This window comes from Entelurus aequoreus, linkage group LG23, assembly GCF_033978785.1.
Source record: "Entelurus aequoreus isolate RoL-2023_Sb linkage group LG23, RoL_Eaeq_v1.1, whole genome shotgun sequence".
Taxonomy (NCBI): Eukaryota; Metazoa; Chordata; class Actinopteri; order Syngnathiformes; family Syngnathidae; genus Entelurus; species Entelurus aequoreus.
The window spans coordinates 27,014,008-27,031,470 of record NC_084753.1 but is presented as its reverse complement, the minus strand read 5'-3'; the positions used below and the strand labels follow the sequence as shown (position 1 = coordinate 27,031,470).

At 39.6% G+C, this 17,463-nt stretch overlaps 1 protein-coding gene across 2 annotated transcripts in view; it reads left to right on the top strand.

Moving 5' to 3' along the window:
• Positions 1-725: 725 nt before the first annotated feature.
• The window catches only part of prdm1c (PR domain containing 1c, with ZNF domain), a 35,932-nt gene continuing 19,194 nt past the window's right edge, over positions 726-17,463 (top strand). For both annotated transcript variants that reach the window (XM_062034987.1, XM_062034986.1), the window contains exons 1-2: positions 726-913; positions 13,637-13,885. In XM_062034987.1, coding sequence (XP_061890971.1) covers positions 887-913; positions 13,637-13,885 — 276 coding nt within the window. In that variant the 5' untranslated portion in view covers positions 726-886. The remainder of the gene's footprint in view (positions 914-13,636; positions 13,886-17,463) is intronic.

The window sequence follows — 17,463 nt, the reverse complement described above, 5'->3', positions numbered from 1 at the left end:
CCATAGCGGATCTAACATAATAGTCAGAGTCCAGTCCATAGTGGGGCCAGCAGGAGACCATCCCGAGCGGAGACAGGTCAGCAGCGCAGAGATGTCCCCAACCGATGCACAGGCGAGCGGTCCACCCCGGGTCCGGACTCTGGACAGCCAGCACTTCATCCTTTCCATCCTTTGTAACTGAGCTACCGTGTGGAGCAATTTCCCTTGTGGATCAATAAAGTTTGTCTCAGTCTATCTGTGACGAGGTGGCGACTTGTCGTGGGTGTACTTCGCCTTCCGCCCGAAATGCGGCCGCGATGGGCTCCAGTCCCCCCCGTACCGACCCCCGACAGCTTTTCCTCGACGTACAGTCGTAAACACCTGATTACTGTTCTCTATTACCACCTCTGGCAGACGTTCAAGTGACATCGCCTGTCACTTACTTCATTCTACTCGCCGGGCGCCAAAATGATGTCACCTTCCGAAGTCCACGTTGGCACGCTCAAGTGGATGTTTTGGAAGAATGAAGACGTATGTGGTCTGATCCGGACATAGCTGCGTGACAGCCCCCACCACCTTTGGAGAAAGCCTCACGCCTCGGGGCAAGAGTGTGACACACACACACACACACACACACACACACCCACACACACACACACACACGCACACCCACACACACACGCACACACGCACACCCACACACGCACACGCACTCTCTGAGGAGGAGTCATGGGGCAAAAGGGGAGGAGGAAAAGGGAGTGTATAGTCACAAACAGGTAGAAAGAGAGATAGAGAGCGAGCGAAAGAGAGAGAGAGAGAGATAGTGAATGAGAAACAGAAAGATTTAGAGAGGGGAAGGAGACACTGGTTGCTCACACACACTCAAGATCTCCACACAGCCTCACTTATGTGTGGCTCCTCTCAAGGCTTCACAGTAAGTGTACTCTTTACATTCACTATTAATTATAATGTACCAGAGGAGGATGTTTTTTTTTTGTTTTTTTTTTCCATCACTCTGAGTTGGGCATATAGAGACAAAAGGGCGTCCTCATTACGTTACAGCTGTGTGTGGCGTTGACTCATGTCTCCATTTTCACGACATAATTTCTGCCCCGTCACCGACAGCTCTCGGGGTTTCGGAGTGAATTGTCACCATTTGTGACAACTCATTCCGAGGCGCAAAATTATTTAGACAGCAAAACAGGGTGAAAAGTTGTTGCCCTTTATTGGTAGGCCTACTCATTGTTCATTTAATTTGACTTTTGTTGTTATAAAGTAATGCATTTTGTATGCCAACTTCAATATTAAAACAAAAGTAACCCTAGAAAATTAGTATAGTACATAAAATGTGCAAACTTAAAAACAAAACAAAACATTATAATATAATATTATTTGTAGGCCGACTCATTTGTTCATTTTATTTTTATTTGACTTTTGTTGTTATGAAGTAATGTATTTTGTATGCCGACTTCAATATTAAAACAAAAGTAACCCCAGAAAATTAGTAAAGTACATATAATTATACATATATTTTTTAATTTTCCTGAAGGAACTCTCCTGAAGGAATCATTACATATAAAGTGCAAATAAAAAATAAAAATAAAACATTTTAATGATATAGTATTAAAAAAATATTATTTGTAGGCCCTATTCATTGTTCATTTTATTTCTTTTTTACTTTTGTTGTTATAAAGTAATGAATTTTGTGTGCCAACTTCAATATGAAAACAAAAGTAACCCCAGAAAATTAGTATAGTACATATAAAGTGCAAACTTTAAAAAAAAACACATTTTAATGATGTAGTATTAAAAATAATATTATTTGCAGGCCTACTCCTTGTTCATTTTATTTTAATTTTACTTTTGTTCTTATAAAGTAATGTATTTTGTGTGCCCAAAAAAAGTATATTACATAAAAAGTGCAAATAAAAAAAAATAAAAAAAAAACATTTTAATGATATAGTATTAAAAATAATATTATTTGTAGGCCTACTCATCATTCATTTTGTTGTTATAAAGTAATGTATTTTGTGTGCCAAATTAAATATTATAACACAGGTAACACCAGACAATTAGTATAAGACATATAAAGTGCAAACTTAAAAAAACAAAAAACATTTTAATGATATAGTATTAAAAATAATATTATTTGTAGGCCAATTCATTGTTCATTTTAATTTTTATTTTACTTTTGTTGTTATAAAGTAAAGTATTTTGTGTGCCAACTTAAATATTATAACTAAAGTAACATCAGAAAATTAGTCAAATACATATAAACTGCAAACTTAAAATATTCTGTTATTCTAATGTATATTTACAGTAAGGTCTGTTATTCGCCTTTCATAAAGAGGTAAATGTATGGTTAATTCCAAAAATACTATCATTTGGATATTTATGGCACAAGTAACACCTTATTTCCATTCTTTTTCACAAAAAATGCAACCATTTGTAGTTCATTAGAATGCAGAATTGGGGGCGTGCCTTAAAGGCACTGCTTTTAGCGTCCTCTCTCACCTGAAAATGAGACTATTATATCTGTCTCCGATATCCATAGGTTTATCTATAACCCATAAAGTAGGCAGGCATGGAGCTATTTCTCAGCGTGTGTTTATTCCAGCCGGCACGTTAATACACTGGCACACAACATCCGGATTCCCATCATGCATTGCTTCAAAACTACGGCAAGTAGTAATGTCCAAAATCATAACAGAGACGAAGCAGAAGAACAAAGAAGAGACATGGCGACGACGAGAAAGAAGAAGAAGTACGCTTGCAAGTTCCAAAATGATTGGAAGAAATACTTTCAGTTCATCCCCCCCCCCCCCCCAATCTCCCGAATTCGGAGGTCTCAAGGTTGGCAAGTATGGTTACAAAGAGTCCCTTGAACTCAGACCTGGGCAGATGGAGAGGGGGTGTGACGTTCATATGTTGTCAATATTCAGTGTTTTATCGTTCGTAGTTAATATAGTAAATCCCACATTCTTTATTTTCATGTACATTCTGGGTGTCTCATTCACTAAAAAAATATTAAAATTCCATTCCGTTTTTTAAGGCAGTCTGCCATAACGTTTTTAGCATTCAATCAGACATTATTGTCTTGTATTAGTGTTCCTAAAAATGAGATATACCGACCCCCAGACACAATTTTTCTCTAAATTTGGCCCCCAGAGTCAAAATAATTGCCCAGGCCTGCTTAAACTGTACATCTTATTTTTGTTTTGGGTGCTTGGTTAGCCCTTCAATGTATATTTTGACAACCCTTCTTTGGTGTGATAATTGACACTAGAGATGTCCGATAATATCGGCCTGCTTTAAAATGTAATATCGGAAATTATCGCTGTTTTTTATTTATTTTTTAAATGTATTTATTTAATTTTTTTTAATTAAATCAACATTAAAAACACAATATATACTTACAATTAGTGCACCAACCCAAAAAACCTCCCTCCCCCATTTACACTCATTCACACTCATTCACACAAAAGGGTTGTTTCTTTCTGTTATTAATATTCTGGTTCCTACATTATATATCAATATATAACAATACAGTCTGCAAGGGATACAGTCCGTAAGCACACATGATTGTGCGTGCTGCTGGTCCACTAATAGTACTAACCTTTAACAGTTAATTTTACTCATTTTCATTAATTACTAGTTTCTATGTAATGTATGTGCAAATTCCAAGCGGCTGTTTTGAGCCATTTAAAAAAAAATAATGCACTTTGTGACTTCAATAATAAATATAGCAGTGCCATGTTGGCACTTTTTTCCATAACTAGAGTTTAGGTTGTTCTTTTATTTTGGAAAACCTTGTTACTTAGTTTAATGCAGGGATGTCCAAACCTTTTCCACCGAGGGCCGCATTCTGAAAAATCAAAGCAAGCGGGGGCCATTTTGATATTTTTTATTTTAAAAACCAATACAATATATGTATAAAAAATTCACATTTAGGCCTCCACTCAGGCTTGATCCCGGGGACCCCAAAGGGTTTTGGTCAAAAAAATATTAAAAATGTGTCATTATTCAGTATTATTATTTTTTATTATTATTCAAGTTTTAAATCTCTAGATCAACATTAGGTCTATCTGTCAATATAACGGTTTTAAAGATTTAAGTTGTATGCTCTTGTTGTCAAAGAAAACCCTGTTTTTTTAAGGAAAAAATACAAAATATGCAATATTTTCACCAAATACAATTTTTAAGTGGAATATTTGAGATTATATAATAATTGGAGCCTCAAAAAGGTCAATAACTCATAACAACATTGATTTTAAATCATTATTATTTTTTGAGCAAAGACACTTAAAAACAAATCACACTAAAATTATTGGGGATCCAAATAATTATAGTGTTAAAAAATAATTGTATTTTTTTTTTTTTACTGTTTACTTTAACACAATAATCTCGAGATCAACTTCAGATCTATCCGTCAATTATACGTTTTATTGTTGTTTATGTTTTTTGTTTGTTCGTTTTAGGCACTTCTTTATAAAAAACAGCTCTGTTTTTTATATGGCAAACACAAAATATGCAACATTTTCCCCAAAAATATCTCAGATGTGACGTAATTGGAGCCTTGAATAGGTCAATAATTCATAATGACATTGATTTTGATTCATTATTATTTTTTAAAGAAATAAACAGCCTGCGTGGCAGCTTTGTGTTATTAGAGTAAACATTGCGACATTTTCTTGTTACATTTCACCTGTTTGGTCTCTTATACCACTTATCATGTGTTTAATTTTTTTCATTCGTATTTTTAAAATGTGCCGTGGGGCCGTTAAAAAATGACCTGCGGGCCACAAATGGCCCCCGGGCCGCACTTTGGACACCCCTGGTTTAATGCATCAAGCGGGGCATCACAACAAAATTAGGCATAATAATGTGTTGATCCCACGACTGTATGTATCGTATCGGTTGATATCGGAATCGGTAATTAAGAGTTGGACAATATCGGAATATCGGATATCGGCAAAAAAGCCATTATCGGACATCTCTAATTGACACACTTTCTCAGCAACATTTAACAAGATGTGTCAATACAAAAGCAGGCCGGCTTTCATTTCACTGGAAATTATCTTATCACCATCGTGAGTGGCAACCTGAACAGGAAGCAGTTTGGAGAGGGCATGTCCCAGTATTGTTTTTTTAATCAAAGCTTCTACTGTCCTCACTGTTTCATCCCATCAGTCGGGATGCTTTGGGGAGGTTGCGGGGGTGTCATATCTGGCTACGATCTTCGTGTGAACTGCAGAGACAGTACACAGGATGGATGTGTTTGAGGGCCAAAAAAACCTCATTTGGTCCAGAGGAAGTCTGCTTGATTCACTGGGAGCGCTTGGCCCCGGCTTCCTTGTGAAAGTGGTGCTGCTCCAGGGAGAATGACGTGGACAGGAACCTCCCCTCACAGCTCCGGGGTTTGTGACTCCGGTTTTCACAGGATGTATGGGACAGCAGGGGCAGCAGAGGGGGCAGCGAGTATGAGGGCTCCACTTTGAAGTTTGTTTGTCCGGTAGTAGCCGAGGCTGGGAAAGTGCATGGCTGCTGCCTCCTCACTGTAATTTTAGCTCTGCTCCATCTTGTAAAAAGTGATTACCGTATTGTCCGGACCATAGGGCGCACCGGATTAGAAGGCGCACTGCTGATGAGTGGGTCTATTCAGGTCTATTTTCATACAAAAGGCACACCGTAAATAATAACGTAAATAACCGCCATAACCACAACACCAGGGGGAGCTCCAAAAACCATCTTAAACCCAGATTCCGATCTAACAACGGTCTTAAAGGCCTACTGAAACCCACTACTACCGACCACGCAGTCTGATAGTTTATATATCAATGATGAAATCTTAACATTGCAACACATGCCAATAAGGCCGGGTTAACTTATAAAGTGCAATTTTAAATTTCCCTGCTAAACTTCCGTTTGAAAACGTCTATGTATGATGACGTTTGCGCGTGACGTCAATTGTTGAAACGGAAGTATTCGGACCCCTTTGAATCCAATACAAAAAGCTCTGTTTTCATCCAAAATTCCACAGTATTCTGGACATCTGTGTTGGTGAATCTTTTGCAATTTGTTTAATGAACAATGAAGACTGCAAAGAAGAAAGTTGTAGGTGGGATCAGTGTATTAGCGGCTGGCTGCAGCAACACAACTAGGAGGACTTTGAGATGGATAGCAGACGCGCTAGCCAGGCTGGAAAGCATTAACCGTGTAGTTACATGTCCATGGTTTAATAGTATTGTTGATTTTCTGTCTATCCTTGCAGTCAGGGGTTTATTTCTTTTGTTTCTATCTGCATTTAAGCACGATGCTATCACGTTAGCTCCGTAGCTAAAGAGCTTCGCCAATGTATTGTCGTGGAGATAAAAGTCACTGTGAATGTCCATTTCGCGTTCTCGACTCTCATTTTCAAGAGGATATAGTATCCGAGGTGGTTTGAAATACAAATCCGTGATCCACAATAGAAAAAGGAGAAAGTGTGGAAACCAATGAGCCAGCTTGTACCTAAGTTACGGTCAGAGCGAAAAAAGATACGTCCTGCACTGCACTCTAGTCCTTCACTCTCACGCTCCTCATCCACAAATCTTTCATCCTCGCTCAAATTAATGGGGTAATCGTCGCTTTCTCGGTCCGAATCGCTCTCGCTGCTGGTGTAAAAAATGGGAAATTTGAGGAGCATTTCAACCTGTGACGTCACGCTACTTCCGGTACAGGCAAGGCTTTTTTTTATCAGCGACCAAAAGTTGCAAACTTTATCGTCGATGTTCTCTACTAAATCCTTTCAGCAAAAATATGGCAATATCGCGAAATGATCAAGTATGACACGCAGAATGGATCTGCTATCCCCGTTTTAATAAAAAAATACCATTTCAGTATGCCTTTAACTAGAGATGTCCAATAATATCGGCCGATAAATGCTTTAAAATGTAATATCAGAAATTATTGGTATCGTTTTTTTTGTTTTTGTTTCGTTTTTAAAAAAAATTAAATCAACATAAAAAACACAAGATACACTTACAATTAGTGCACCAACCCAAAAAAACTTCATTCATTCACACTCATTCACACAAAAGGGTTGTTTCTTTCTGTTATTAATGTTCTGGTTCCTACATTATATATCAATATATATCAATACAGTCTGCAAGGGATACAGTCCGTAAGCACACATGATTGTGCGTGCTGCTGGTCCACTAATAGTACTAACCTTTAACAGTTAATTTTACTCATTTTCATTAATTACTAGTTTCTATGTAACTGTTTTTATATTGTTTTACTGTCTTTTTTATTCAAGAAAATGTTTTTAATTTATTTATCTTATTTTATTTGATTAATTTTTTTAAAAAAGGACCTTATCTTCACCAAACCTGGTTGTCCAAATTAGGCATAATAATGTGTTAAGTCCACGACTGTATATATCGGTATCGGTTGATATCGGTATCTGTAATTAAGATTTGGACAATATCGGAATATCGGATATCGGCAAAAAGCCATTATCGGACATCCCTAGTCTTAACTCATTCTCCTTCTATGCCACATCAATATGGAATGCCCTCCCAACAGGTGTAAAAGAAAGTGCATCTCTACCTTCCTTCAAAACCGCACTAAAAGAACACCTCCAGGCAACTACAACCCTAGACTAACACCCGCCCCCCACCACATCCCACCTCCCCTGATTGCAATTAATCAAATGTAAATAATCAAAAGTAAATATATGCTTTCTGATCTCACTATGTTCACTGTACATATCCTACCAAGTCAGACCTACACTGTTTCAATGTCCATTTCTCAGATGATATAATTGTTGATGACTGCAGTGCTGATATCAAACAAACCTAACCCCCCCGCCCCAACCCCCTCCACATCCCGCCCCCTCGGATTGTAAATAATGTAAATAATTCAATGTACATACTCTGATGATTAACTTGTGTGATGACTGTATTATGCTGATAGTATATATTTGTACCCTGAATTGATTAACGTGGACCCCGACTTAAACAAGTTGAAAAACGTATCCGGGTGTTACCATTTAGTGGTCAATTGTACGGAATATGTACTGTACTGTGCAATCTACTAATAAAAGTCTCAATCAATCAAACCGGATTATAAGGCGCATTAAAGTGGCCATATTAGGATTTTTTTTTAAATGTAAAAGACTTCTTTGTGGTCTACATAACATGTAATGGTGGTTCTTTGGTCAAAATGTTGCATAGATGATGTTTTACAGATCATCTTCAAGCCGCTTTCTGACAGTCGCTTCAGGATGCGCCGTTTTGTGGGCGGTCTTATTTAAGAGTTAAAGTTAAAGTACCAAATGATTGTCACACACACACTAGGTGTGGCGAAATTATTCTCTGCATTTGACCCATCACCCTTGTTCACAACCTGGGAGGTGAGGGGAGCAGTAAGCAGCAGCGCTGGCAGCGCCTGGGAGTAATTTTTGGTGATTTAACCCCCAATTCCAACCCTTGATGCTGAGTGTCAAGCAGGGAGGTAATGGGTACCATTTTTTTTATAGTCTTTGGTATGACTCGGCCGGGGTTTGAACTCACGACTAGAGATGTCCGATAATGGCTTTTTTTGCCGATATCCGATATTCCAATATTGTCCAACTCTTAATTACCGATTCCGATATCAACCGATAGCGATATATACAGTCGTGGAATTAACACATTATTATCCCTAATTTTGTTGTGATGCCCCGCTGGATGCATTAAACAATGTAACTTTACCATGAATTGATTAACGTGGACCCCGACTTAAACAAGTTGAAAAACTTATTCGGGTATTACCATTTAGTGGTCAATTGTACGGAGTATGTACTGTACTGTGCAATCTACTAATACAAGTTTCAATCAATCAATCAAAAACAAGGTTTTCCAAAATAAGAGAACAACTTCAACTCCAGTTATGGAAAAAAGTGCCAACATGGCACTGCCATATTTATTATTGAAGTCACAAAGTGCTTTTTTTTTTTTAACATGCCTCAAAACAGCTTGGAATTTGGGACATGCTCTCCCTGAGATAATCCTGATACCCACTACAACTATGGGAAATACTATACATTGACTTTCACAAAGTGCATTATTATTATTTTTTTTAAACATGCCTCAAAACAACAGCTACAAGAACAATGAAGGCACACAACTTCGGTCCAGAATATACTAGAGCATACTTGCCTACCTTAAAACCTCCGAATTCAGGAGATGGGGCGGGGCGGGGTTTGGTGGTAGCGGGGGTGTATATTGTAGCGACCCGGAAGAGTTAGTGCTGCAAGGGGTTCTGGGTATTTGTTCTGTTGTATTTTTGTTGTGTTACAGTGCAGATGCTCTCCCGAAATGTGTTTGTCATTCTTGTTTGGTGTGGGTTCACAGTGTGGCGCCTTTTTGTAACAGTGTTAAAGTTGTTTATACGTCCACCCTCAGTGTGACCTGTATGGCTGTTGCATAAAGCCGTAGATATTATGTGATTGGGCCGGCACACAAAGGCAGTGCCTTTAATGTTATTTGGCGCTCTGTACTTCTACCTACGTCCGTGTACACAGCGGTGTTTTAAAAAGTCATAAATTTTACTTTTTGAAACCGATGCCGATAATTTCCGATATTACATTTTAAAGCATTTATCGGCCGATAATATCGGCAGTCCGATATTATCGGACATCCCTACTCACGACCTACCGATCCCAGGGCGGACACTCTATTTACGTGGCTCACCTTTGACAGCGTCTTCTCCCAGGACGGCAGTCTAAAGGAATGTCAAAAGATGGAGCTAACTGTTTTAATGACATTCAGACTTGACTTAAATCAACAACGGAGCAGCATCTCCTCATCCGTGGCTCACTACAACAACTCTGAAAATGTGTCCCGTGAAAAATCGTCCGACCGGAACTCTCTAATAGCTAAAGTTCCGTGGGTGAATTATGTAAACTCACTATATCGGTAGCTTTTATGACTTTATGTCCCTGGGACCCCATTTTGAAAATTCCTAGCGCCAACACTGATGGAGTATTGGTGCGTGCAAAACAGCAGCAGGCGTCTGTGGACTGCGGATCGGTTCTAATACTAATCAAATATCATCCTGGGGACCATAGATAATTAATTCGCGGGGGCTAGATTTGGCACTCGGGCCTTGACTTTGACACATAGGCCCTATAACCATCAGTTTTGTGGCATATATATTCTTTGGCACACTATGTCCCCCATCCTTATGATTGTTTTTGTTGACCTGAGTTTTTGTTGACCTGACTATCATGTGGGGGCGGTATAGCTTGGTTGGTAGAGTGGCCGTGCCAGCAACTTGAGGGTTCCAGGTTCGATCCCCGCTTCCGCCATCCTAGTCACCCCTGTTGTGCCCTTGGGCAAGACACTTTACCCACCTGCTCCCAGTGCCACCCACACTAGTTTAAATGTAACTTAGATATTGGGTTTCACTATGTAAAGCGCTTTGAGTCACTAGAGAAAAAGCACTATATAAATATAATTCACTTCACTTTACTTCATGTGACAATTTAGTGGGATCTTACACAAATAATGCTCTCTAATTAGTAGATATCTGCCATTTTTTGAGGAATAGTAATAAGAAAGGTACTTTTTTTTTTTTAACTGTACAGTACAGGCCAAAAGTTTGGACACACCTTCTCCTCATTAAATAGGTTTTCTTTATTTTCATGACTATTTATATTGTAGATTGTCACTGAAGGCATCAAAGCTATGAATGAACACATGTGGACTTATGTACTTATTATATAAAACATGTTTTATATTGTAGCTTCTTCAAAATAGCCACCCTTTGCTGTGATTACTGCTTTGCAAACTCTTGGCATTCTCCAAGAGAACTGTGGAGTGAAAACCAGTTCAGGTGACTACCTTTTGAAGCTCATGGAGAGAATGCCAAGAGAGTGCAAAGCAGTAATCAGAGCAAAGGGAGGCTATTTTGAAGAAGCTAGAATATAAAACATGTTTTCAGTTATTTCACCTTTTTTTGTTAAGTACAATAGTCATGAAAATATAGAAAACGCATTGAATAAGAAGGTGAGTCCAAACTTTTGGCTTGTACTGTATATACTGTATATTTCTACATGTCTATAATTTCACAATGACTAATTATATAGAATAAAATTGCTTGTTGGCCTGAGGAATTTGTCCGGCGTTCAGGCTTGTCACTCATTGCTATCTCCTCCACTAACAATTTGCAGTCATGTATTTGTTATGATAGAATATACATTCAACGATAGCTAACATTGATAGCTAAACTTTGCCAAATCGGTATCATTAGCTTTGCGTATGTTGTCAGCCAACATACGCAAAGCTAATGCGCATTGTTACACGCAAACGTTTACGTCATTACGTCCTAAAATCCGTAAGACGGCGGGATAAAATGCATTCAACTCCCTGGGAAAGTATCCGTGTAAAGGTTGCAAAACAGCCCCTTTAAGTACAGCATTTGTTATATTCCAAATGTTGCGTTTTTGGTTTCTTTAGCCGGAAATGACACAAAAAAGTGCCAAAACACTTTAAAAAGTTGTCTTCTCAATTTTCCTTTTTTTGAAATGATTCACTTCTCTGACAGTTAAACAGGAACTACAAATGTTGTAGGAACCTGCTAACCTGTGGCATATTAAGAGCATTCTAATCAACTACAAATGATTGCATTTTTTGTGAAAAAGCATGAATAATTTTGAAAATAAGACGTCTCTTGAAAACATGATTTATATTCTAGTTTCTTCAAAATAGCCACCCATTGCTCTGATTACTGCTTTGCACACTCTTGGCATTCTCTCGACGAACTTCAAGCACACCTGTGAAGTGAAAAACATTTCAGGTGACTACCTCTTGAAGCTCATGGAGAGAATGCCAAGAGTGTGCAAAGCAGTAGTCAGAGCAAAGGGTGGCTATTTTGAAGAAACTACAATATAAAACGTGTTTTCAGTTATTTCACCCTTTTTTTTGTTAAGTACATACAGTCGTGGTCAAAAGTTGACATACACTTGTAAAGAACATAATGTCATGGCTGTCTTGAGTTTCCAATCATTTCTGCAACTCTTATTTTTTTGTGATAGAGTGATTGGAGCACATACTTGTTGGTCACAAAAAAACATTCATGAAGTTTGGTTCTTTTATGAATTTATTATGGGTCTACTGAAAATGTGAGCAAATCTGCTGGGTCAAAAGTATACATACAGCAATGTTAATATTTGGTTACATGTCCCTTGGCAAGTTTCACTGCAATAAGGCACTTTTGGTAGCCATCCACAAGCTTCAGGTTGAATTTTTGAACACTCCTCTTGACAAAATTTACCACTTTTGACGTGTGTTTGGGGTCATTGTCCTGTTGGAACACCCAACTGCGACCAAGACCCAACCTCCGAACTGATGATTTTAGGTTGTCCTGAAGAATTTGTAGTTAATCCTCCTTTTTCATTGTCCAATTTACTCTCTGTAAAGCACCAGTTCCATTGGCAGCAAAACAGGCCCAAAGCATAATACTACCACCACCATGCTTGACGGTAGGTGTGGTGTTCCTGGGATTAAAGGCTTCACCTTTTCTCCTCCAAACATATTGCTAGGTATTGTGGCCAAACAGCAAATTTTTTGTTTCATCTGACATCACATGGACAAAGATAAGAAGGAAAGTTCTGTGGTCAGAAGAAACAAAAATTGGGTTGTTTGGCCACAATACCCAGCAATATGTTTGGAGGAGAAAAGGTGATATCTTTAATCCCAGGAACACCAGGACTACCGTCAAGCATGGTGGTGGTAGTATTATGCTCCGGGCCTGTTTTTGTGACAATGGAACTGGTGCTTTACAGAGAGTAAATTGGACAATGAAAAAGGATAATTACCTCCAAATTCTTCAGGACAAGCTAAAATCATCAGCCCGGAGGTTGGGTCTTGGGCGCAGTTGGGTGTTCCAACAGGACAATGACCCCAAACACACGTCAAAAGTGGTAAAGGAATGGCTAAATCAGGCTAGAATTAAGGTTTTAGAATGGCCTTCCCAAAGTCCTGACTTAAACGTGTGGACAATGCTGAAGAAACAAGTCCATGTCAGAAAACCAACACATTTAGCTGAACTGCACCAATTTTGTCAAGAGGAGTGGTCAAAAATTCAACCAGAAGCTTGTAGATGGCTACCAAAAGTGCCTTATTGCAGTGAAACTTGCCAAGGGACATGTAACCAAACATTAACATTGATGTATGTATACTTTTGACCCAGCAGATTTGCTCACATTTTCAGTAGACCCATAATAAATTCATAAAAGAACCAAACTTCATGAATGTTTTTTTGTGACCAACAAGTATGTGCTGCAATCACTCTATCACAACAAAATAAGAGTGGTAGAAATGATTGGAAACTCGAGACAGCCATGACATTATGTTCTTTACAAGTGTATGTCAACTTTTTACCACAACTGTAACTCCACGTGTTCATTCATAGTTTCGATGCCTTCAGTGACAATCTACAATGTAAATAGTCATGAAAATAAAGAAAACGCATTGAATGAGGAGAAGGTGTGTCCAAAATTTTGGCCTGTACTGTATGTGTATTGTTGAATGTCATTGAGATAAAACGCCCTAACCCTGAGCTATTGAAAAGCTAGAATTTTAGGGGGAAATAAACCAACCCATCTAAAACTGTGGCTATCTCTCTTCAGGCCTCGACCTCTGAGTGCAGCCCAGTCATGTTAACCTCAGAAGGGTCACCGCAGAGCACAGGGGGGGTCATGGCGGCGGCGGCGGGTGCAGACATGACATCATGGAGCGAGGCGGACTTTGAGGATAAGTGCACGTACATAGTGAAGGACCAGCCTTTGGATGAAGAGTCCCCAAAGAGCAGCAAGACGCGAGCGGCGCGATCCTTGCCCAGGAACTTGGCCCTGAAACGCCGCCTGGACTCAGCACAGGTACTGGGGGAAAGTGACACGTATTCGGACATGTTTCGCTTCTGCCTTGCATCCACTCATCCATCATCAGGCAGGAAATACTTGACATGCTGTTGTCTAATTTCAGCCTTTGCTATGTGGAGACAAAGACCGAGGCACATAGCCTCAGGTGTCCGTGATTAGTAGCTACTTCGGCCCTTTTGGTCCTAGCACTCAATTACGCCGTAAAGCAAACTGCAGGCACCGGACAGACGCCGCCTTTGGGTCAGCGGCTTTAGGAAGTTTTATTTGCAGGCAACATAGAAGGTGGTTCGTGTTTTACCCATAGCAGGAAAGTCCCTAACCACCGGTTCGGGGACCGGTACAGGTCCATGACGCATTTGCTACTGGGCCAGAGAGAAACATTAAATCATTTATAAAGGACTGCATTTTCTCCAACTTTACTTTGGCCTGTCCCACCAGACCAGTGGTGTTAAACTTGTTTTCATTGAGGGCCACACCGCAGTCATGGCTAGCCATTAGAAGGCCGCCTGTAACAGTAAATAATTTACGAAATTGCCTATGAATTAAAATATTTAAAAACATTTTTACGTAAAGAGTAAAAAAAATCTGCCGATTTTACCACTGTTTTTTTTACAGAAAAAAACTGGCAGCTTAATTGCCAGTAAAATATTATACTGTAAAATATATGGTGTTTTTTACCATGATAAAATGTGGTACCATAAAATCATAAACCGTGGATTTTACAGTAAAAAAAAAACAAAACAAAAAACGGACAGCTCAGTCGACAGAATTTTACAGTAAAAAAAACTAACGTTGGTAATTTTTTCCCCCAATTTACAGTAATATGCTGTAAAAAAAACCTCCCTAAATTTTACAGTAAAATCTATACCACTATGGACTGGACTTTCACAATATTATGCTAGACTCGACGTCCATTGCACCGGTCTCCCCTAGGGGTGGGGGATGGGAGGTGTGGGGGGTGGGTGGGGAGGGGGGGGGAGGGGTGTCCACCCACATCTGCGGTCCTCTCCAAGGTTTCTCATTGTCATCCCACTGGGTTGAGTTTTTCCTTGCCCTGATGTGGGCTCTGTACTGAGGATGTCGTTGTGGCTTGTGCAGCCCTTTGAGACACTTGTGATTTAGGGCTATATAAATAAACATTGATTGATTGATTGATTGACTATTGGTCATTTTTATAGTGTACAATTTGATGGATAACTTGCTTCGAAACCACAAGTTAAGCAGATATTTAAGTATTTATTTGGATTTTGACCAACAAAACGTTAGATAATATAATATTTGTTGCAATATAGGACATGATTTTTTTTCCCATGTCAAACTAGAAAAACCCCCTAATACCTTTAGTAAGTAAAGTAAAGTAAAGAAGTAAAGAAGAAAAAAAATAGGTATTTCACAGAGATGTCCGATAATATCGGACTGCCGATATTATCGGCCGATAAATGCTTTAAAATGTAATATTGGAAATTATCGGTATCGGTTTCAAAAAGTAAAATGTATGACTTTTTAAAACGCCGCTGTGTACACGGACATAGGGAGAAGTACAGAGCGCCAATAAACCTTAAAGGCACTGCCTTTGCGTGCCGGCCCAATCACATAATATCTACGGCTTTTCACACACACACAAGTGAATGCAACACATACTTGGTCAACAACCATACAGGTCACACTGAGGGTAGCCGTATAAACAACTTTAACACTGTTACAAATATGCGCCACACTGTGAACCCACACCAAACAAGAATGACAAACACATTTCGGGAGAGCATCCGCACCGTAACACAACATAAACACAACAGAACAAATACCCAGAACCCCTTGCAGCACTAACTCTTCCGGGACGCTACAATATACACCCCCCGCTACCCCCTAAAACCCCCAGCCACCCAACCTCAACCTCCTCATGCTCTCTCAGGGAGAGCATGTCCCAAATTCCAAGCTGCTGTTTTGAGGCATGTTAAAAATAATAATGCACTTTGTGACTTCAATAATAAATATGGCAGTGCCATGTTGGCATTTTTTTCCATAACTTGAGTTGATTTATTTTGGAAAACCTTGTTACATTGTTTAATGCATCCAACGGGGCATCACAACAAAATGAGGCATAATAATGTGTTAATTCCACGACTGTATATAACGGTATCGGTTGATATCGGAATCAGTAATTAAGAGTTGGACAATATCGGAATATCGGATATCGGCAAAAAAGCCATTATCGGACATCTCTAGTATTTTATTGACACATATTATTTCCAGGCTTATGCGGGCCTTGATTTTGACACATGTGCACCAGACATACTAATGAGCTTGTTTATAGATGTACAATTTAAGGCCTACTGAAACCCACTACTACTGACCACGCAGTCTGATAGTTTATATATCAATGATGAAATCTTAACATTGCAACACATGCCAATACGGCCGGGTTAACTTATAAAGTGCAATTTTAAATTTCCCGGGAAACTTCCGGTTGAAAACGTCTATGTATGATGACGTTTGCGCGGGACGTCAATGGTTGAAACGGAAGTATTCGGACACATTGTATCTCAATACAAACAGCTCTGTTTTCATCGCCACATTCCACAGTATTCTGGACATCTGTGTTGGTGAATCTTTTGCAATTTGTTTAATGAACAATGGAGACTGCAAAGAAGAAAGCTGTAGGTGGGATCGGTGTATTAGCGGCTGGCTGCAGCAACACAACCAGGAGGACTTTGAAGATAGCAGATGCGCTATCCGACGCTAGCCGCCGACCGCATCGATGATCGGGTGAAGTCCTTCGTCGCGCCGTCGATCGCTGGAACGCAGGTGGGCACGGGTGTTGATGAGCAGATGAGGGCTGGCGTAGGTGGAGAAATAATGTTTTTATCATAGCTCTGACGAGGTCCCGTAGCTAAGTTAGCTTGAATGGCGTCATTAGCAACATTATTGCTAGGCTTCGACAGGCGGCACAGCATGAACCGTGTAGTTACAGGTCCAGTGTTTGGTTCGGTGTCTCCTGATAGTTGTATTGTTGATCTGCTGTCTATCCTTCCAGTCAGGGGCTTATTTCTTTTGTTTCTATCCGCAGTTAACCCGATGCTATCACGTTAGCTCCGTAGCTAAAGTGCTTCACCGATGTATGGTGTTGGAGATAAATGTCACTGTGAATGTCCATTTCGCGTTCTCGACTCTCATTTTCAAGAGGATATAGTATCCGAGGTGGTTTAAAATACAAATCTGTGATCCACAATAGAAAAAGGAGAGAGTGTGGAATCCAATGAGCCCTTGTACCTAAGTTACGGTCAGAGCGAAAAAAGATACGTCCTGCACTGCACTCTAGTCCTTCACTCTCACGTACCTCATCCACGAATCTTTCATCCTGGCTCAAATTAATGGGGTAATCGTCGCTTTCTCGGTCCGAATCGCTCTCGCTGCTGGTGTAAACAATGGGGAAATGTGAGGAGCCTTTCAACCTGCGACGTCACGCTACTTCCGGTACAGACAAGACTTTTTTTATCAGCGACCAAAAGTTGCGAACTTTATCGTCGATGTTCTCTACTAAATCCTTTCAGCAAAAATATGGCAATATCGCGAAA